Source organism: Syngnathus leptorhynchus, chromosome 17 (genome assembly GCF_054491065.1).
Source record: "Syngnathus leptorhynchus isolate UIUO chromosome 17, UIUO_Slep, whole genome shotgun sequence".
In the NCBI taxonomy this organism is placed as follows: Eukaryota; Metazoa; Chordata; class Actinopteri; order Syngnathiformes; family Syngnathidae; genus Syngnathus; species Syngnathus leptorhynchus.
In genome coordinates, this window is record NC_141211.1 from 3,627,546 (window position 1) to 3,649,665 (window position 22,120).

The 22,120-nt window shown below is 49.3% G+C and overlaps 2 protein-coding genes across 2 annotated transcripts; both read left to right on the forward strand.

The window, feature by feature from the left end:
* The first annotated feature begins 684 nt into the window (after window positions 1–684).
* On the forward strand, window positions 685–13,977 carry wwc1 (WW and C2 domain containing 1). Its single transcript, XM_085935056.1, has 22 exons — window positions 685–1,609; window positions 4,527–4,636; window positions 4,727–4,930; window positions 5,015–5,091; window positions 5,239–5,318; window positions 6,354–6,483; window positions 6,917–7,063; window positions 7,134–7,204; window positions 7,284–7,529; window positions 8,440–8,529; window positions 8,984–9,645; window positions 9,727–9,826; window positions 9,922–10,092; window positions 10,221–10,413; window positions 10,501–10,641; window positions 10,745–10,791; window positions 11,028–11,211; window positions 11,282–11,452; window positions 11,525–11,617; window positions 11,742–11,972; window positions 12,074–12,192; window positions 12,302–13,977. Exons 1-22 carry the CDS (start codon window positions 1,491–1,493, stop codon window positions 12,366–12,368), a joined length of 3,453 nt encoding a protein of 1,150 aa, XP_085791182.1. The 5' UTR covers window positions 685–1,490; the 3' UTR covers window positions 12,369–13,977.
* Window positions 13,978–14,870: 893 nt separating this feature from the next.
* On the forward strand, window positions 14,871–22,115 carry LOC147043126 (short transient receptor potential channel 4-like). The gene is made up of 15 exons (XM_085936774.1): window positions 14,871–15,147; window positions 16,553–16,764; window positions 16,839–17,057; window positions 18,132–18,272; window positions 18,382–18,558; window positions 18,713–18,913; window positions 19,536–19,872; window positions 19,933–20,072; window positions 20,142–20,342; window positions 20,414–20,535; window positions 20,647–20,842; window positions 20,904–21,098; window positions 21,185–21,226; window positions 21,466–21,555; window positions 21,635–22,115. The coding sequence occupies exons 2-15, from the start codon at window positions 16,606–16,608 to the stop codon at window positions 22,097–22,099; spliced, it is 2,685 nt and encodes an 894-aa protein (XP_085792900.1). The 5' UTR covers window positions 14,871–15,147; window positions 16,553–16,605; the 3' UTR covers window positions 22,100–22,115.
* Window positions 22,116–22,120: the final 5 nt, after the last annotated feature.

Consider the following 22,120-nt stretch of genomic DNA (forward strand, 5'->3'; position numbering starts at 1 on the left):
TTGATCTCTTGCCTCCGATGGAAGAGTCGTCAATTTTTGGTGAGCTCCTGCTTATAATGGAAACTTGGTCGGTGTCCAACAGCTCGTCTTCTTGCTGATGTTTGCCAGAGTGGTTCCGTTCCCAACTCCATTAGCCTTTTGTTCCTAAAATGATATCATAAAGTGATCTTTGAATGACACAAACATGGAGACCAAGTCATATGGCTTTCAAAGAAATGACTTTGAGGTAAAAAGAACCAAAAAAAAAAAAGTTATATTCTTTGGTATATTATGCAAGCCATGCAATGTAGTGAGGAAAAAAAATGTAATGATGCAACATTTGTATTTGTGAGCTGAGCAGCTCAGTTGACTTTGTCAAATCTGAGCTCACATCTTGTTTTGCTATTGATGCTGACTTTTGACCACATCATTTTTCTTATTATTGCAAGAGCCAATGCACAACTATCAATCAGTCCATCTCGTCTATCACTTCTATCCTCCGGGTCAGTATCAGTCCCACAATTGGCCACTAGATAGTACTATCGGACTGTTCAAAGCCGCATTGGTACACAGGTAGAGTGTTCCTCTGCACGTTGCTATAATCCTCTCTTTTGATCCTCATAATAGTCCATATCTTGTAATATTTTATGTAATGATGTTCTTTAGAATATCAAAACAACGGTGCAGTTTCGACATTTTCTGATCAATCTAGAACTGTTTTAAAAAAAAAGTTTTACTTTGAAACCAGAATCGCAAGCCGGAAGCTACGGTGGGGAATATCCGGTTTGACTTGCCGTAGCCGGATGACTGTATTGAAGTCACCGGGAACTAGTGGACGAACACTTTATCCAGCTCCACCATCACCGTGAAAGACGTCATTCAAATCGTAGAGTTTGTTTTTCATTGAGCGACCGGGGTCTCCGCTTCCTCCCGTTTGGCTTTTTCCCCACCTTCCCTCTCCCAGCGTCGGGCTGTCAGGCGAACTAGCATCGGTTCCCCATCGGTCCTCGCTCGAACATGGTGGTGGCCTGTGGCCAAGAAGACGACGAGACAGCCCGGGGACGTCGAGTGGAGTCTTTTTAAACCCATATTTTGGGTTTGTACTCTCATCTGTCGCGTTTGGAATTCACCGTTTGGACTCTCGACGTTGAAGGCAAATCTTCCCCCATTAGCGGATTCCAAGCGGGGGGGCACAAAGCGGTAATTTGGCGTCCAAAGTTACCCTCAACTTTTGGGGGGGAGATAAGATGGCGACATTGGAGGAGACAAGTGCACTCTGATGGGACCGTGTTACCCCCTGCGTCACTTTTAGCAGGCTTTCCTTTTTGTTTGTTTGCTTGGATTACGACATAATTATTATTATGGATATTCGCAGTCAAAGGGCGCCTTCTCAGGAATAACTACAATCACCATCACCGGTGATGACAATAATGACCGAGAAAAGCGATGGTTTCCCCTCGTCGAGATTTTGAGTAGTCGCGGGCAGTTCATTACATGGAGACTCGGCTGACATGCCGAGGACGGAGTTGCCACTACCCGACGGTTGGGAGGAAGCCCGAGACACTGACGGCAAAGTCTACTACATCGACCACATCAACCATAGCACCAGCTGGATCGATCCCAGAGACAGGTAAGAAAAGGGAACAAGGTATGCCGTAGCGGTGCTACTCAAAGAGCCATCAAGTACCACACAGAAAGCAAAACAAAAATTAATATCTGTACGAATTATGTGTGAATTTGAAGTGAATTAGTTTCTGTAAGGTAGGAATGTCCAGCTCCGAGTATCGTTTATCTGCTTACTTGACTACGATTCATCGGTAATTGATTGACCCTGAAAATAATCAATAATCTGTCGCTTTACAGTGTTGATACTCAGACTTATTATCTTCTCATAGAAATCCATGCTAGTAATATTCTTGGGATATGCGGCGTTCCATGTTTTAAAAACACCTCATGGCACCTTTATGGTTTCTTTAAGACCACAGACTTTGCCACTAAATCCCTTTCATGCTTCGTGTCTGGAATCTAAACGGCTTAGGCTTGTTGCTTTTTTCATTTCATATTTAATTTCCCTCAGCTGACCTTATCGTCATGGCAGCGGCGCTCCCTTCTTCTTTTTCCATCGTCCGCTCGCATCAAGAAAGGGGTTGATGATGTCCTCGAAACTTAAAAGTGGCAGCTGCTTTGAGGACGTCCGACATTTGAAGGAGTCGTGCAAGGCTGGGCAAACTTTAATATTGAGAAATTTGACCATAAATGTATTTGAAGCCATCGATTTTAAGCCCACACGTGCCCACCCAGGCAAGTAGTTAAATATTTAGCCACCTCTGTCTGGTTTGTGGAAGATCGAACGAGGTTAGCGTCCTTCAAACACACACGCACGCACACACATTCCTGAAACGCACGGCGTGAAGGGCCAAGCGGCACTCGCCGGCCAAGCGTCTGATTCATCCCGAATCCCTTTCACTGCCTGCCAAGGTGCGCGGGGTTCAAAGTTCAGCGTGAGGCCCCACAGAGTGCCACAGGCATCGTTGACTACTTCCTCTCAAATATCTAACCAACAATTTTCTTTTGGGTTGACACAACTCATTGTATACGTTAAAAAGAATTGTCAGAATCCAATTTTTGCTTTTCCATATACCATAAAAAAAATGGCAGAATTGCGTCAAACAGTTACTTTTAAAAATATGTTCCAAGTCATTTGTCATCGGCAATTTGGAACGCCTCATCTGACATGCTTTACAATATCACATCACATGAACATTACAGTGCAGGAAAGTACGAACAGCTCCAAAGTCGCCGATGCTACCGGAGGTATGTGCGACACGAGCACTTGAGCGACATATTTGGCATTGCTAACGTTCTTTCCGCCATCCAACTGGCCTGACGTGTCGCACCAGTAATCTTCCGCTGTCGCTAGAAAATTCCGCCAATACTCTTAGCTTCACAAATATGTTGTTTGGATTCACAATTTCAACAAAAAAAAAGCCAGCGCGGGCCAACTGCTCAGCCCTTCTTGAATATGCCAAATCGTTCTTCTGACGCACCAAACGTGTCGTCAGGCCAAAGGAATGTCATCTGCCAGATAAAGCTGTTTACTAGCGCTGCGCAGATCTCCTGCTGATATTCCCGTTTTTATCTGGATTGACACTCGGCCGTGACAGAAATCTTGCTTGTGGTTGAATAGTTGTTTGCCTTGGAACTCGCCGCTTGGTATTTAGTAGCAAAGTCATTCAGAAATACGCTTGGTGCTTTCGGCGATGGGAAAAAAAATGATCACATTCAAACGTGTCGAGGAGCTTCTTCTCTACTGCGTGTTTGAATTTACAATCTGTTTGACTATGATGATTCTCGACAAAAGCAATCGCTTGTCTTTGACTTGGCTGAAATGAAAAAGGAAGAGCATTTACTATCAGCTACTCAGCTAGCATTCAAGTCTCTTTCAAAACAAGTCACTCACAACTACTCTTGCCAACAAGCAGCCATGTCATCATTGTACAAATATTCACGATGTGTGCTGCTCACCCACGGGCTCTGCTGGATTCATTTTGATTTTCTTTTCGGTGCTGTGAAGCAGTGGAGCATGTGAGCGGGACTTCAAGTGGCTATTGAGCAACTGACAGCCAAATGGAAGCCAGGCCGCCGTAACCAGCTGGCCCTTCAAGTTTGGGTCAGCGGCCGTTAGAGGACACGATTTAGTGGGTGAGAGTACAGAGAGGCCCGGAATCAAATAATGGGGGTACGGCCAGCCAACCGGTGGTTGGCAGCAACCTCTGTGTCGCTCTGTCCTGAAGCTAAATTTAGAGCCAAGCTGAGGCCATCTTACGTGGCCCCTTCTTCTATTATTCAATAGGGAAAAGGACACAGTTCACTTTCTGTCCGCAGTGATGCTCGGTGCTTGTTTTTGGGCTACTTGTCTCTGCTTCAAGTGAATATAAAAATAAAAAAATAAAAGTAAATTCAGCTGCACTTGACTTAAATATGAGAAAAAAGAAAAATCACTCATGTAAGTCGGGAGCGTTTTTATGCCTCCGCCCTTTAAGGAATTCTCTCCGTGGCTAGTAAAGACACAGTTTTGAGAACGAGAAGGAAAAAAGTGGTGGCATCATTGAGTAGCCCCGCCCCTCACCACTGCGCTGACTGGTTGGAAGGCCGACGGTTGCCCTAGAAACCTCCAGGCGATGCGTTAGTGCTGCTCGAGGAATGCCGCGGGTCGGTTTCCTCCTATTGTGGTCTGCGGGAGGGACCCCCCCCCTAGTCCCCCTCCCAGCCCTCTACTTTTTTTTTTTTTTATCTTACCCCCCTCTTGGAGGTGAATAGAGAACTCAAACACCAAACTGGTCAACCCCCCCCCCCCCCTCCAACTGCTTCATGGAAGCTCTTTCAGACATTGCAATGAAAGAACAGGTTTAAAAAACACGCTCGAATCTCACTTGTGTCTAAAAGTGAATGGAAATAATACACCCTAGCATAGTTTGAGTGACACCGTTCCGACTTTCACATCATTGAGGTGTGTGACAATATTATTTTTTCCCCCTCCCACGCAGGCAGACGAAGCCTCTGACGTTCGCCGACTGTATCGGAGATGAGTTGCCGGTCGGTTGGGAGGAGGCGTTCGACCCCATGGTGGGGGCGTACTATGTCGACCACAACACAAGTCAGTTCATTTTATCTGTCTTATGACAATCCATTTGTTCAGCGCGTATCATTTGTATTTTCTGATGGGATCTCAAACGGTTCCTCCCAGAAAGCACCCAACTGGAGGACCCGCGAGCCCAGTGGCAGCGGGAGCAAGAGGCCATGCTCCGGGAGTACCTGGCCGTGGCCCGGGACGCCCTCAGCGCCCAAAAAGAGATCTACCAGGTGAAGGAGCAGCGGCTCCGTCTCGCGCAGCAGGAGTACCTCCAGCTCAACAACACTTGGCGGGACAAGTCCACGTCGCAGACCAGTTGTGAGCGTCTCCTCGGACGAATGAATCGCTCCGATACGGGGGAAGAAAATCTTTAGAAATCAATTTCTGTCTTTTCCACCCCAGTGAACTCCAGAACATCCACCTCCAGCAAGTACGACCCAGATATCCTCAAAGCGGAAATCGCCACAGCCAAAAGTCGGGTAAGAGAACATCACGTTACGTCACTTACGCACGTAAAGTTGACTTGAACATTACTGTACAAAAAGAAATGAATTGGACTGGACCATATGGTTTCTCCACTTTTCTTCATATTGTCTACCCTGTCCCCCATTTTGTTTTTGTCCCAGGTCAGCAAGCTGAAGCGGGACCTGGCCTGTATGAAGCAGGAGCTGCAGTACAAAGAACAAGGCTTCGAGACCCTCAAAGAGTAAGCGCTCTCGCTCGGCCGCGCATTTCTCTTCAGGTCATTCCCTCCGCTGTTCGACCGGTTGGAATTCGACATTTGTGCAAACATCATTATTCTCGTAAGCAGTAAACGTCTCCTTATCAGCGCGGTTATTGCCTCAGCGTTTATCGCACATTCCACACGGCCATTAAACACGCTCGCCTCTATCAAAGCCCCAGCTGACGAGAGTAAATGCGTGGCGGCGGCCATTAGTCAAGCCGCTGTTGGCGGGAAGCGTTTGTCCTTTCTTCTATTCGAATCCCACACTGCCGCCGTTGTCTCATTCTTTTGTTCTGTGTTTTTTTTTTTTTTTTTTTTAAAACCACTTCTTGCCGTCAGTCGTAGCTGAGCGGAGGGGGTGCGATTTGCGTCTCGCGCCGCTCTGGAGCTCATGCAAGTGAGAGTGTCACAGGAGGATTAATGAGTAGCCGAGCGGTTGAACAACATTCCTGCGTGGCTCCCCGCTGCCGCCGCCACCTCTCTCCTGTTACAGTCATCGGGCGGCGCTTGCGCAAATACAAAATAGGCTTAGGACTGGAATGCAGCCACCCGCTTCCTGATAAGATTTTGCTAAATACCAAACAATACTTGAAATTTTTGGGGCCCCGCTGCGTGGGAACTTTTTTTTGTTTGAAGTAAAGCCTATGTCGTATATACGACTTGATCTGTTAAATGTCACCCGAAAGCACCTCGGCCTCATGACACTGTTCCCGCTCCGCCATGTATGAGAAGCACTTACAAGAGGATTACGCTCTCCCCTCCTTTAGCTTCCTCATTCTCCGTGTACGTCGCTCGCCGTCTGTCTCTTCTCCCTCTCGCCCTCCGCCTCTTCCCCTCCCTGAAGAATGTGGAAGGACCTGTTGTCTTGACGCGCGCATGACTTCATTACCATACGCTCGGCCGCCCCCGGTGGCCGTTTGCCGCAGCGCCGCTCGACTCGACAAAAATATAACCAGCATTTCTTCGCTATTCTTGACATCAGTGTTGTGACCAAAACTCCCCTTCCTCCTCTTGCAGGATCGACCAGAAGGTATCCAACGCCCCGTACGGCTTCAAACTGCAGGAGGCGCAGGCCATCCTCAACGAGGTGCGCTCCATCCGAGACGCCATCAGCACTGGCGAGAAGGAGAAACAAGAACTCATGCAGGTGCTTGGAATCATTTCCGTCATCACGATACTATACCGGGACTTTTAGAAGAAGTAAACGAATCAATAATTCTTAATAGATCCACTGTGTTTTGAAAAGATTTATCATAGCCAATATGATTCACTCATGACTGTATGAATGAGGTCATTAGTTGGAGACTCTTCTGCACTCACCTTCCATGTCCCCCTATTGTGATCATTTGCAGCTGACGCCGCAGTCTGATCCCTCGTGTGTGTGTGTGTGTGTGTGTGTGTGTGTGTGTGTGTGTGTGTGTGTGTGTGTGTGTGTGTGTAGTAGGTGGGGGGGTGTAGTAGGTGGGGGGGTGTAGGTGTAATAGAGGTTTGACAAATATGATTGTCAAGGCCAGCCGTTTTCTGAGATGGTGTGAAAATCTATTGGCAATCTCAATGTGTATGTTCAATGTTCCACACAGAAACTGGCAATTCTGAAGGATGCTTTCCAGTTGGACTCTGGCTCGCAGCAGGATCTGTGGGGCAGCAGTCCCTCGCTGGCTAATTCCGAGCTGTCCATCCCGCGACTCTACTCTGACGCCGGTTCCCAGACGGACATCCCCGCCGAGGTGAGTCGCCGTCGTAAACCAACAACGTGAGAAAAGCCCTTCCATGAAACTGCTTTCTGCGCGTGTGCAGTTTGTGAACAACTCCAACAAACTCGCGGAGAAAGTTCGCCTGAGTCTGAAGTACGAGGAGGCCAGACGAAGGTAAGCCACCGCTTTGTTGGCGCGCTTGCCCTGTCTTTTTTTCCTCGTCCTTCGTCCCTCATCGCGACCTTCCTTCCAGGATCGCCACCATCGAGGTGCAGATCGCCAAGCTGGACAGCGAAGCGTGGCCGGGCCTGCTGGACCCTGAGCGGGACCGCCTCATCCTCATCAACGAGAAGGAGGAGCTGCTCAAGGAGTTGCAGTACGTACGTCCCCAACAGCGCCTGGAACCCAGCGACGCCCAGAAGCTGGAGACGCAGAAGAAACGTCTGGAGAAAGACCTGCAGGCCGCCAGGGACAACCAGAGCAAAGCACTCACCGAAAGGTGCGCAAAAGAGCTTCAATCAAAACCAATCTGTCATAACTCCCGAAAAGTTAGGCTTGTTTCTGATCTGTTAGCGCAAAGTGATGAAAAATGAATGACCTTCAATTGTCTTCTGACCGTGAGTGACGTCAAACGTTCGCAAACCTTATCGCAGACTCGACAGCCCCCCCTCTTGTCTACCCCGCCGCCCCTTTTCCACTCTCAACAAGACTACCGTTGTTCAGGTCGGACCCTTCCTGCGCTCGAGCTCCCTTTGTGCCCCGTCTCCTGTTGCCGTAACACGAGACGTTCGTAAAAGAGCCTCTTGTCGGCGGCACTCGGGCCCTCGTGTTCACAAAGACGCACGTACTACATTAAGTAGACTCGCAGAGTGGTCGGAACCACTGCTTCAGAAGAAAATGATAGATATTGCAAATTTTGAGCATATTTTTACATTCAATTTTCAAGCTATAATATGGGATTTTCCAAATTGGAAAATATTCATTATATCATATTTGGAATTTATAATCAAACTTAAATTTGGTAAATTTCTGTTTCATTCCCATGGGAATTTTTCATGGACTTTTGTGACTTTTTTTTTTTCTAACCAAGAGTTCTTCACTATTGTAAAAAATAAATCGTAACCAAATTAGTAGGGTTAGTAAATTATTGAACAGGTCAACACAACAGCAAGTCCCATGAGTAGAAAGTGAAGGTTCAATAGATGTGAACCAATGCGCAGCTGCTCGGTAACCCGAGCGAAGGCTTCCTTGCTTTGGCTCGTTTCCATTCAAAACATTGGATCATGTGACCAGCTGTCAATGGCCACCTTTCCTCGTGATAAAGTTGCAATCAGACGACATAAATCACCCAGAATGAAATATCGCCAAATTATCATAAATGATATATTCACCCCCCCCTCTGTTTTCAGGCTGCGACTTCACTGCAAGAGAAACAAGCTGGTCAGGGAACTGGAGGAGTTGGTTCGACTGGCCACATCGTTGCATACTCAGCTCAAAAGGTTGGTTCACTTGAGAGCATTCTTTAATGCAAAATTAATGCACTTTCTAATATCAGTACGGAAGAGCTAACCGAGCGGGGAACGTCCTTCAAGTCTCATTTTGCCTTGATAAAGTTTTGACATGATTATGATTTGGCAATAACCTCTTTCTCAAATATCAAACATTTATTCTGCTCGTTTTTTGGCTTACCCTACATCAAACTAGGTCTTACTAAAAGCAGAAAAGTGCAGGAAATTGTGACGTTTCACTTCTCAGCGTTCTAGCATTGTTTCTCTGGCGCCACCTGTTGGTAGATGTTGGAATAGCAATCGCTCTTTCTCCTTCATGGACATCTTTTATCCGTAGCCACTTCTCCTAAAAGCTTAACAATATTGCTTTTTGGTTGAGGTTTCTTAAAGAACACTTCATTTATTATCATTTGGAATTTCTTTCAACTTTGTGTGCCGTATGCAGCCTGTCCGCCAGCACGCTATCGTGTTCGTCCGGCAGCAGCCGAGGCTCGCTGACGTCCAGCCGCGGCTCGTTGGCCACCACCTCCAGCTTGGGCTCCTCCTCCTCCCTGAGTTTCACCGACATCTACCTGGAGCAGCCGGAGCTGGCCGACCCGGACTTCCAGAACAAGCTGGACAGCCTCTTGCAGGACAGTGGTCAGGCTGGCTTCCGGCCCTCCAACTCCATCACCACCATACACGAACACGAAGTGGTGACGGGCGCCGACGGGAGGGACGCCGAAAGGCCCGAAGGCCAAACAGAGAAGCTAGGTGGAGATTCTGGCAAAGGTTTTGCGGGAGGGGAGGTGGGACCATCCAGGATTCAAGCGCTCAGACTCTCCGAGACCCCACGCTCCATGAACTCTTTGTCGCCACGCTCGTCGCTTTCCTCGCTCTCGCCGCCTTGCTCGCCGCTCGTCACGGACGCTACCTTCCTGTCCGGGGAGGCCTTTGCCGGCCAAGCGGGGCCCGGTGGCGTGAGCCTAGATTTGGAGCTTCAGAGCAGACTAGCGGAGCTGGACCTCAGGCTGGACTCCCAGGAGCAGCGGCAGGAGGAACGAGGCGCCCCCGGTGGGCTGGAGGAGAAGCAGAAACGCAACGGCTTGCTGGTTGAGGAGGTGAAAGGTAAAACAAAGACGCTGTACCGTGCTTCAAAAAGTCTGATCTAGTGCAAGGGCGTCATCTCTGCACCCATCACACTTTCAGTGGCGCCACTTGCAGCGGGGCCAAAGATTGGCGTGATCTCAGCTGTGTCTGACGAGTCTGTCGCCGGTGACAGCGGCGTGTACGAGCCCTCTGTGCGCAGGTAGCGTATTTACTGTCGTGCTGAAAACAAATCGCTCATGTTCACTTTAAAATATGTTATTTAATAGTTGACGATTGTTTTTCTGCTTCTTCCAGGCCAGGCCTCCATGGCGACCTCCTCATGGCCTCCGACGAGGAAAGGCTGCCTCTGGGCTGCGCTCAGGTGCAGCTCGGCTTCCGTTACGAGCCACGAGACCAGCGCTTCACAGTCTCCGTCATGCGACTGTCCAACTGTAGCGCCCTCTGTCTTCCGGCTGACCAGAAAATGTAAGAATTCAGTACGCATGAGAAAGATGGCTTAAGAATCTGCACTAGAGCGTTGAGTCGCGATCTAGCGGTAGCATGCTGTATGCTAAATCCCACTTTGAAAAGCTCGTGTGTCATGTCACGCGCAGACACGTCCGCGTCGCCGTGCTCCCCTGCGTGGAGACCACACGCTGCCTGTTCCGAACCTGCGGCTACCCACCGGAAGAAGTTTTGGACTTCAACGAGGTGTTCGGCATCCAGCTGTCTCACAGCGCACTGCGGCAGAAAACGCTGAGGGTGGACGTGTGCGACACCGCCAAGTCGGGCCACGAGCAATGCCTGGTGAGTCTTCATTGTGTTCTCCAGGGGTAAGAAAGCAGAAAACCTTTTATTACATTTAGTATTTAAAAAAAAAAACTCATTCCACAGGCAGGAGCCCAGATCAGCCTGGCCGACATCAGCTGTTCGGAGGAGAGAAGAACCAAGTGGTACAATCTGCTGAGTCATGCTCTCCTGCCCATTGCCAGCGGCAAGGACAAGGAGAGCGGCGCAACCTGCGGGTTGGACGCGGTGAGAGCCGACGCAAACTTAGCGTAGGCCGCACACATTCTTGGTGAAGTGTCTTTTGTTTGCGAAGAAAAGGCGGGGCACAAATCATTGTCGCTTGTTTCAGAGCCGACCTTGCGGCAGTGACAGAGTTGCGGGCGACGAGGAGACGTGGTGAGTTTCTTCGAGTTAGCACACCTGACTTCCACACCCACGCGCGACTACTGCATTTTTGCGGTCGACATTTCTTCCTGTTTACATGGGAGAGAGGATATGAAAGGAACAGGAGACATCGGGTCGGGAATGTTTGACATGACAAAACGCTCTGGAACGCGCCGCCGGGCCGCTTTGCGAACGTAAATAAAGCTGCTTGAATTTCCAAAACATCAAAGTGCCACCTTCGTTCTCAGGGACGGCGACTTACTAGAGGTTTTTGACGATGAGGAAGAACCAGAGCCTGTGGAAGAAGGAGAAGTTTTCTTCGCTGACGACGGCCAGTGGCAGGCAGAGGAGGAGCAACAGCAAGATGAAGAGGAGGAGGAGGAGGATGAGAGTGAGACCAAAGTTCCCCCTCGAGCCGCCATTAAAGAAAAGGTAAACGACAGCAAAAAAAAAAAAAGCAGCTTTGAATTTGCCCACCTGATGACATCTGTTCCGGGCTCAGGTGAACAAGGAGACGAGTATGGACGGCTTATCATCCGGTCACCACTCGGTGGTCCGACCCAAGGAACGGCGTGCCGACCTCCCCCAACATCAGCACGCCTTCATGCGGGGCACCACCATCATCCGCTCCAAGACCTTCTCCCCGGGCCCGCAGAGCCAGTACATCTGCAGGGTGAGCTAACTCGTAGCGGCCACAAGAGGGCGGCAGGCGCTCGGCTTGAGCTCATTCGTTGTCTGCTCGCAGATCAACCGCAGTGACAGCGACAGCTCCACGCTCTCCAAAAAGTCTCCGTTTGTGCGGAACGCCTCCGGGAGACGCAGCATGCGCATGAAGAAGGTACAAAAAACAACAACAACTTTTTATTTTTGATGCACCTTAAAATTAGTCATGCTGTAAGCAATAAGACTTAACATACATAAACATACAAATGTGGTCTCAACATTGCAATGTTGTCCTCCAGCCTCCCACGCAGGTGAAAGGTCTGGACGGCCTGCTGCGGACGTCTTTGGACCTGGAGCTGGACCTGCAGGTGTCCCGCACCCGCCAGTCGCGCCTGGCTCAGGACCTACACGTCTTGCGTGAGCTGAAGGCGCAGCTGGAGACGGCGCGGCAACAGGGCCGGCGCGAGCTACCCGCCTGGGTCCGAGAAGACGAGCGTTTCCGTCTCCTCCTCAAGCACGCCGAGAAACAGGTGAATTTCTTTTTTCACTTTTAGCTGGATTTCTCGCCTTTTGGGTAAATGCTCTAGCAGCTTCCGGGTTCCTAAAGTAAGCTCCCGGCCGTATCCGACAGACTCAGGAGGAGCAGCTGCAGGAGAAGCGGGTGGAGAAGATGATGAGGGCGGCGGCAAAGGATGTCCACAAAATCAGAGGCCGCAGCCGCAAGGAGGTCCCCGAGGTGCAGACTTTCCGGTAAGGGGGAACCGCCCTCGGAAAGACAAGCTGTACCGAAAGCAAAATTGACATTCTTGAAACAAGTTGCCGATTTTGGAGTCCCATAAAGTCACGTCCATCTTTACAGGGAGAAAATGGCATTCTTCACACGAGCCAAGACCAGTATCCCGGATCTGCCGGCCCATGACGTCTAGCCAAGCATTTCAAGAGAGTCTTAACCCTCCTCTGCTCCTCAAGTCAAAGCGGTCGTATGAAGAATTTTACCATATCGTAGACGCGAGACAAATATTACCGTGACCACTCAGCATTGTTAGCTTTTGTAAAGTTAGTGACCACACTGCTCCAGGTTTTTCTTTTTGTTTTGTTTTGTTTCTGTTACTAACACGACTTTGAAATCATTCCAGCACAAGCAACAGCACAAATGTTTAATCTAACAACAATGGTACTGAAGCAACAAGATTTGATGAGAATCATGAATACAATATGAAAAAAGGATGTTTTTAAATGATCTGTATTGTATTTGAAATCCTCTTGAACTGGAAGAAGAGAACTACAAGTCCCAGCATGCATCGCAGCACCTCGTCACACACCCAAATTCTCTCACAATCTTCACTACTTTCATCTACAGTAGCGAGATGAAATATTTGAATGGTTAAAAAAAAAATCCAACCATTTGTATCCTATCAATAGCACTGATGGTCGCCATTCTGTTTTTTTTTTTTTTTCTTACATTCTTATTTGAATGAGTCAAAAACACTCACACTCAGGTAGAAAATTAGTTAGTCTGCACTTTAATGGAATGATTGTAAGCGGTGTCAAAAGAAAAAAAAAATCACGCTGGAATGAATATACGTTGAACATTTTTTTAATGACTGCAAAACATCGTGATTGTACTCAGCACCAGCCAACGGGAGTAGATCTTCATTCTGATTGGCTATTTTGTTGAATGAGTTTTAACTGGATGAATTTACAGTTTTCCGCATCTATGACTGGACTTTTTGGAGGCTTCAAAGAAACAACAGAACCAGTAATAAACTGTGTTTATCACTACTGGGTCGCAAAGGGGAAGAAAGTTTGAAAATACATTTCCATGAGAAGTTGAGATGGGGAATTTTGGAAAACTTCCAAATTGGAAATTCTATCGGCTTTAAATACGGATTGAGGGTATTTAATGCAATCCTACTTTATTCACGTAGAAGTTGAAAATTATTTGGGGTCAAAGGACTAATAGGAAAGTTTTTAAATTATTTCTCTTGGTCTCATTTGGTTCCATATCACAAAACCTGGCCTTTGAACATAATAATAATAATAAATCCAAACGCTGGAATATTTTTTTTTTTTCTCCTCAATGTGAACACTGTCAAGAGAATCTCATCTAGATCGACTCCGTGTTTTTGTTGCTCTTTACTTGCGGATGAAGGAATGTTGTTTTTACCACACGAATGTCAAGAGAGGAAAAAAAATGCTGTTGATGTCCCAAGTGATCTCTTTATTATTATTTTTTTTTTAATTTAGAGACCCCCACTCATTAACCTATTTGTGTTGTGATGATGATGAGGGTGAGGATGTGTGTGCGTGATTGAGGAGGAAACAACCAGCATATATTTATTGCACTTTGTGATTTGGGTGTGCTTTTCCTTTTTTTCTTCTTCTTCTTCTTCCTTTTTCTCGTCAGGCATCCCGAAAAGCTGTGAATTGAATTCTCAGACACTGTACTGTCAACCAGAGTTGTAAATACTTCACCAGCACAAAAAAAAGACAATATCTTTTGTAGTTTCACAACAAATAAAATGTTATCTTTTATTTCTGTGGGTTACTTGTTGTCTTTTCAGTCTTCTTGGCTCTTCAGGAGCTTTTGTCGCGGTGAAACTTTGTCACTTTTTGCCTCCGTTCGTTTCCTTGTGTTAGTGTTGTCATGGTTTCCGTTTTGCGTCTCTGTGCACTCGCCCCCGCCCTTCTTGTGTCCATTCATAATCAATGTAATCACCGGCCAGTCGCCTTTTCCGCGGAAGTCTGTCAGAGATCAACTTTTGGAGCCACTCCGGTGCCGCCTCCGCATTTCAAAGCGGGTCAAGCAGCAACTTTGCACTGATGAAATGTCTTCTGGCAGGGAACTTGTTTAAATATCCGCCACCATTAATCGCCTTTTACGGCAGAAGAATTATCTCCGGGACTATTTTTAGAATCAATCATGTTTTGTTTTTTTTCTTCTACCAGACACAGTACGGCTAATGGCTCCCCCGAGAACGCACGCTTATGCAAAGCTGCATGTTGCTTTATTCCATTTATTGATACACAAGCCGACCTTAATTGGCCATTATCATCCGTATGATTGACTGCAAACAGTCATCGGGGGCTCGCTTTTCGCAAATGACTTTTTCCGCCACAATTCGTTTTGCATGACCCCACTTCACCCTCAGCATTTTTAAAAAAAAAATCTATTTCATTTCAGTCGATATTGGATTCTCACCATTTACACTTCATGCACATTTCACTCAACTGTCACCTCTTGGACTGTTTTCATCATCATCATCATAATCATCATTATCATCATCTCCCTGCCAACAGGTGGCCGCGAGCGTGCGCGTGCACGCGGACGCTACTTTGAGGGTGCTGAAGAGGGGACTGCGTCTCTCTCTCTCTCTCCCCCCCCCTCCCCCCCTCCCTCCCTCCCTCTTTTCCTTTCCGCCTCGCTGATCTCTCTACTGCGCTCCCGATCCAAAGTCGTGCTCAAGCGCGGCGGTCCAGCGGCGTTCGCGGACGCGTTTGCGACTCGCTTCCAAGTGTCCAAGGAACACGAGGACGACAGAGATGATGATGCCGCCGATGAAGAGAAGGAGGAGGTGGAGACGGGCGTACGCGTGACAGATGCGGCGTTCAAACACGTCCTCCTGAGGATAGAATAAAATCCAAAGAAGAGCGACTGTATTTCCCCTTGCCCGCACGAAGTTCCCCATGTGCAACATTAAAAAGGTGGGTGCTTTTTTGTTTCTTCCTCCTCATCCTCATCATCATCACCCTTTGGATGAGGTTGAATTTACTCTCACGCTGAAAGGTGCCATAGAAAATGCGCATAAAGTGACACGCACGCACGCACACCAGGGCGCGCACACGGCGCAACTTTGACAAATAAGAATTGGCGTTTTTATGACTTGTCGGCTCCCCCCCCCCCCCCCCCCCCCCCCCCGCTGAGCATGAGTGCGTGTTTGCATAATCCCCGCGGGGAGCCCCCCCCCCCCTAAAGTGTCTTTATCATTTGTCCAACTCGCCCTTTACACCAGAGAGAGGCTTCAGGACCAAACAATGCAGATACTGCGGTAATATGCGGCTTTGTTTGCGCGTGCATGTCGGAGCGTGCGTGTCCCATAAGTACATTTTGCTACATTTGCTTTAGCTACTCGAGTGTCAAATCCCAAATTGTATCGTTTAAATTGCCCATTACCTTCCTTGCAAATCTGGATCCAATCCAGATTAAACATGTGTGTCTATGAACCTGCTTCTAATAATTAGAAAAACGAGCAGCTATGTTTTAGGAACTTTAATCTCCTGACAATTGTTTTTGATATTGTGACGATTTCCAATTCCTATTTTATTTTCCCATCCAGAAAAAAACAACTTTTGTTTGAACCTTTTCACCCTTGTAGTTCCTGATTGATAGTTGCAGTTAGTTCCTGGAACTAAAAAATTTCCCCACTCAGGGGAAAATAAAGGTCATTCTGCTGAGAATCATAAAAGTGGATATACTGCGTCTTATTTTTTTTTTAAGATCTGTTTACATGGAGACAGAACCTGTTTCAAATACAAGCTTCATAAAAAAATAAAAAAAATCCAGTTGACTTTTCTTCCCTTTTAAGGCGACTGCAATGCACTGGCTTGTTTGTTTGACTTTGTTGTTTATGTGATTTTATTACTCACTTCTGTTTATCACCCTCTGAGACATTTCCTTGTTAGGACACCGGGGGAGGGCAACAAAAAATAAAGTGCTGGGAGAGCATCTTTGTTACCAGGCAACCGCAGCCGCTGTCAATCAATTAGCACACTAATGGTGTTCACGTCTGGACAGCGTCGGCCCCGCCCGTCAATCGGCGCCGGCCTGCGACTCAAGCTAACGTCGTTACTGGCGTCGCTAATTGTAATTAGCTTAGCATTTCAATTGTTGAGCCAGAACCAAAAAAGGATTAGCGACGACACTTAGGTTTCGATGACTTCTCATCGTCATCGTCCCACAAATTAGCAAGCGAGACTTTTAGAACTTCTTTTTTTTTTTTTTCTGTGCTATTTTAATCGCAGACTTTTATTGATTGGTTAAGTGTCAGTTGCAACAGTTGCCAGGCAACCGCTAATGTCAACCCAATAACAATTTCCCTTTGGCTTCAAGACGACGTCTTCCGTCCCGGCGGCGTCTGTTAGCATCACTTAGCTCGGGGCGCCATGTCCCAGCTCTACTACCGGCGCTCGGACAGCTCGTCGTACCGCGACCGCATCCCTCTGAGGATCGTGCGGGCCGAGTCGGCGCTGTCGGCGTTGGAGAAGGCCTACCTGGGAGCTGTGGAAAAGGGTGACTATGCCAGCGTCAAGCAGGCCCTGCAGGTGAGCACCCGGCCCCCCCCTCCCTCAGGTCAGGTGGAAGCGACGGTTGAGTCACGCTCAGCTTGTTCTCGCAGGAGGCGGAGATTTACTTCAAGATCAACATCAACTGCATCGACCCGCTGGGCCGCACGGCGCTGCTCATCGCCATCGAGAACGAGAACCTGGAGATCATCGAGCTGCTGCTGAGCTTTGGCGTCTACGTGGGCGACGCCCTGCTGCACGCCATCCGCAAGGAGGTGGTGGGCGCCGTCGAGCTGCTGCTCAACCACAAGAAACCCAGCGGCGGCGTGCAGGTGAGCGCCGTCAAACGTTTTTATCGTCACACCGCGTGCGCAAAGTCGGCCATCCCGCTCACGACGTGATTACGAAAAATCCTTCTCCGTCTCTTAACGATTAAGAGACGAAGAGAGACTTAATCCCTCCGTCGTCAGCAGACCGAGGGAGTTCAATGTTCTTTTGAAGCGTTGCGGTGCAGAACGGAATGGAGGGAAACCAAAAAAAGAATCCGAGACAAAAGAGAGCGGAAGCCGGCTCTGTGATCTGCCAGCTGTAACAGCAAACACATCAATGCTAGGTCCATGTCTGTGTGTCTGTGTGTCTGTGTGTCGGCGCCGCCGTCTGTCACCTGGGATGCTTTTGCTTTATTAGTCAGCTTTCAAGCCAATTTGTAGATTGGGCCACACGCACACACGCTTACACACACTGGAACTCGGAATGGATCGTGTTTCGCTACCTCAGCCGCTTGTTCATTAACAAAAAAAGGGTTTTTGCCTTGTGCAGCAGTTTTGTTTTCAAACTTGTGACCATATTGGAGTAATATAATCATGGAAAATCTGCCTAGCAACAAATCACGCCAAACAATTTCTGCACTTTTGTTTTGTGTCTGTTTCACTTCCAATGTCATCTCTCCGCGCTTGTCCGAGGGCTAAGTGCTCAGTAGCGGGCCAATTTTTCCATTTTAAAAGCGCCGCCGGCTGTCATAAATTTAATCGGAAGACAAACATTTCCACACTAAATTGGGTCAGGAGGGGAAAAAAGAAACATGGCGATGGAGCACTTTTCATTCCGCTATGTCACGCTTGGGTTGCATTTGGATTGTTTATGCAGCTCACGTTAATATCGCGACTTTTTTTTTTATCAGTAACTGCCTGGAGGAAAAGAACAAAGAGACTGATTGGGAACAGGACCGATGACTGGCATGAATGAAAATGTGTACTTATGCGTACTTGTGTGTACTTATCAACTAATATGCACATTTCCTATGCAATGGAATATTGAAATATGAAAAAAAAAAATTCAGTCACACCTCAAATAATTCCCCTTCTCGTAAATGAATTGTGTACCTAATGAAGCGTCCCGTTGTGCAGGTTCCTCCTATCCTATTGGACAAGCAGTTCTCTGACTTCACGCCCGACATCACGCCCATCATCCTGGCGGCGCACACTAATAACTACGAGATCATCAAGCTGCTGGTGCAGAAGGGCGTTTCCATGCCGCAGCCGCATGAGGTGGGCCCGACGCGTCCGAGTCAGCGCTTTCTGTCTCGGGGCCGACGTCTCCGGCTTGATTTAGCTTTTGGGCGGCTACTTGAAACCATTTGGAATTTGCGTGTGTAAGGTGCGCTGCAACTGCGTGGAATGCGTGTCGAGCTCGGACGTGGACAGCCTGCGGCACTCGCGTTCGCGCCTCAACATCTACAAGGCGCTGTCCAGCCCCTCGCTCATTGCGCTGTCCAGCGAGGACCCCTTCCTCACCGCCTTCAGGCTCAGCTGGGAGCTGCAGGAGCTCAGCAAGGTCAGCGACAAAGCACTACTTTTATTCCTCTGGCCTTATTTGTTTGCTTTTAATCCAATGGATAGTCAAAATGAGAAGACTCGCAAGGAGCTGATGTAGGCCACCACTCACATCCAGATGCTCACACAGCGCGTGCCGGGCTGTCGGGTTGCAGGTGGAGAACGAGTTCAAATCGGAATACGAGGAGCTGTCTCAGCAGTGTAAGGAGTTTGCCAAAGACTTGTTGGACCAAACCAGAAGCTCCAGAGAACTCGAGATGATCCTCAACTACAGAGACGACGTCAACCTCCTGGAGGAAGAGGGCAACGGAGACCTGGCTAGACTCAAGTTGGCCATCAAGTACCACCAGAAAGAGGTGCCCGTTATGCCGATTAGCGCGCAGAACCTCGTGGCGTTTCGATGTAAGAGAACAACCCCAACGCCTCGCCGTACGGGTCCATCTCATCTAAAATCCCTTTTCGTGCCACAATTGGGGTTGGCTTTGCACTTTTGTGTTCCGTTGACATTTGTACATCTAGAAATGTGAGTCACTCCACTCAAACACACACACAATTTAGGAACCGTTGTTGCCATGGTAACCGGGCTGCAGAGTTGGCACCCGACGATGCGGGTCGACTCTTTGTGGCTCGACTTCACATTGTGTGTGCGTGTGTGTGTGTGTGTGTTCCGCCTCATCACTCAGACAACCGCCAAGGCCGACATGATCTGAGACATGGCCGTCTGACTTTTTTAATTGAACAATCTTGACGTGTCAGCCCTGTAGGGGGCAGTAAACAGCTGGCTTTTGCATGTTCAACTGTAACAATTTTACAGACAAATTTGTTGAAAAATCACCTTGTGCCCAGCCACTCCAGTCCAATAGGTGGCAGTAAAGAGCAAGCAATTTTCCTAAAAAAGATTTATGTGTGATTTGTTGCGAAAATGTTCCCTTCGTATCCTGCAGGGGTCAGTAACGAACACTGTCGGGATCTTTTCAGTTTGTCGCGCAGCCCAACTGCCAGCAGCTGTTAGCGTCACGCTGGTATGATGAGTTCCCTGGTTGGAGGCGGCGTCGCTGGGCCGGCAAGTTCCTGACGTGCGTCTTCATCGGGCTCCTGTATCCAGCGTTCGCTCTGTGCTACCTCACGGCCCCCAAGAGCCGCTATGGGCTGTTCATCCGCAAGCCCTTTATTAAGTTCATCTGTCACACGGCGTCCTACCTGACCTTCCTCTTCCTGCTGCTGCTGGCCTCGCAGCACATCGTCACCACCGAGCAGGACCGCCAGGGCCCGGCGCCCACCACCGTGGAATGGATGATCCTGCCCTGGGTGCTGGGTGAGTCTGCCGTCGCCATCCCGATGCCGCACGCTCACCTCGACCTGCGCTTGTTCGCAGGCTTCATCTGGGCCGAGATCAAGCAAATGTGGGATGGAGGTTTCCAGGAGTATGTCCACGACTGGTGGAACCTGATGGACTTTGTCATGAACTCTTTGTACCTGGCCACCATCTCCCTCAAAATCGTCGCCTACACCAAGGTAACCGCTTGGACATCCGCCATCGGGTCTCCGACTTACCCATCTTTGTTCTACGTATCGCCGTTGCAGTACAGCGGCAGTAAGCCGAGGAACCAGTGGGAGATGTGGCATCCGACGCTGGTGGCCGAAGCGGTGTTCGCCATCGCCAACATCTTCAGCTCCTTGCGTCTTATCTCGCTCTTCACGGCTAACTCCCACCTGGGACCCTTGCAGATCTCGCTGGGCCGCATGCTGCTGGACATCCTCAAGTTCCTCTTTATCTACTGCCTGGTAGCGCCGCTGTAGCTTGAGGGGTTCTGGAGATGAGTTGCGAGACGAAAGGTGACACTTCCCTCTTGCAGGTCTTGCTGGCTTTCGCCAACGGACTGAACCAGCTCTACTTCTACTACGAAACCAAAGCCTCGGACGACAGGATCAAGTGTAAAGGCATCCGGTGCGTGGAGCAGAACAACGCCTTCTCCACGTAAGTCCAGTAGCTCCAGCCCCTTATGGAATGCCATTTATAATCTTCAGCAATTTTCATGGACCTGAGACCGTCCTAACCTCAGCTTCTCCCTTCAAATGTCTCCCGCAGGCTCTTTGAGACCCTGCAGTCTCTCTTCTGGTCCATCTTCGGCCTGATCAGCTTGTACGTGACCAACGTGGACGCCAACCACCAGTTCACCGAGTTTGTGGGCGCCACCATGTTCGGCACGTACAACATCATCTCCCTGGTGGTGTTGCTCAACATGCTCATCGCCATGATGAACAACTCCTACCAGCACATCGCGGTGAGGAATCACCACAACGTTCTTCCGCCCACCCGTGCCGTAACCGTACGTCCCCGCTCAGGACCACGCCGACATCGAGTGGAAGTTTGCCCGCAGCAAGCTGTGGATGAGCTACTTTGAGGAGGGGGCCACCCTGCCGCCTCCCTTCAACATTATCCCCAGTCCCAAGTCCGTCTGGTACCTGGCCCGCTGGTTCAAGGTTCGAGTCTGCCCGGGCGACGGCGACGCCCGCCAGGACACCATCGGCACACTCGGGGTGAGCAGGGATTCTCCTTGGTTGGCTTTTCCGGGAAGGAGTCAGAGCGCTCTTATCTCAAGGAAATGTCTTTGTGTCCTGTGCAGAGACGAGCTGCAGAGAACCTGAGAATAAACCATCAGTACCAGGTAAGCTCCGCCCCTTTTGTGTGCGAGTTTATATTTGTGAGTTTCCATCTGCTGCTGAAAGACATTTACGATGAGTCATAGCGTCACTCGGTTCTATTTGTGCGCCTCCATGGCGGGGGGGGGGTACATCTTTTTCTTCTTTGCCGCTCGCCATTACTCTCCCGCTTAACGGGCCGTGACGTTTCCACGGAGACGAGGAAAAAGGTGCTGATGGCCTCTCTGATGGGGCGTGCGCGCAGGAGGTGCTGAGGAACTTGGTGAAGCGCTACGTGGCCGCCATGATCCGAGACGCCAAGACGGAGGAAGGTCTGACGGAAGACAACTTTAAGGTGAGCGCCGACATTTTTCCAATGACCTCGAGGCCAGTGTAGTGCAAAAGCATGAAAATTAGTGCGTGTTGTGCGACAGGAGTTGAAGCAGGACATCTCCAGCTTCCGCTACGAGGTGATGGGCATGGTGAAGTCGGGGCGACCGGTCCTGCAAGGCGCCGCCGGCCCATCCGAGTCCATCTTGGCTTACCCCAACGCCTCCTTCAAGATGGCCACTTGCGCCCCACCTAAGAACAAAGCCAACCGCTTCAAGATGGCCGCCTCCCTTCTCCAGCATGTGACGTCCGCCGCCCGGATCCCCGAAGCTCCTAACGGGCTCCCTAACGGCGACGCCGGAGACTTTGCCGTGTTCCACAAACAACATCCCGGCGGGGGTTGCCGCCACCACGGTTGTGATCTTCGTCAAGTCGGGCCCACAGAACTTTCCAGGAAAATGTATTCCCTATCGGAGGAGTCGGAGGAAGACAAACCGGGTGGAACCGGTCCGGACGTCAGCGGCGACGTCGGTAGCATGGCGGTGCAGGAAGACGAGAGTACAGCCTGAACTTTGACGCACGCACCAGTC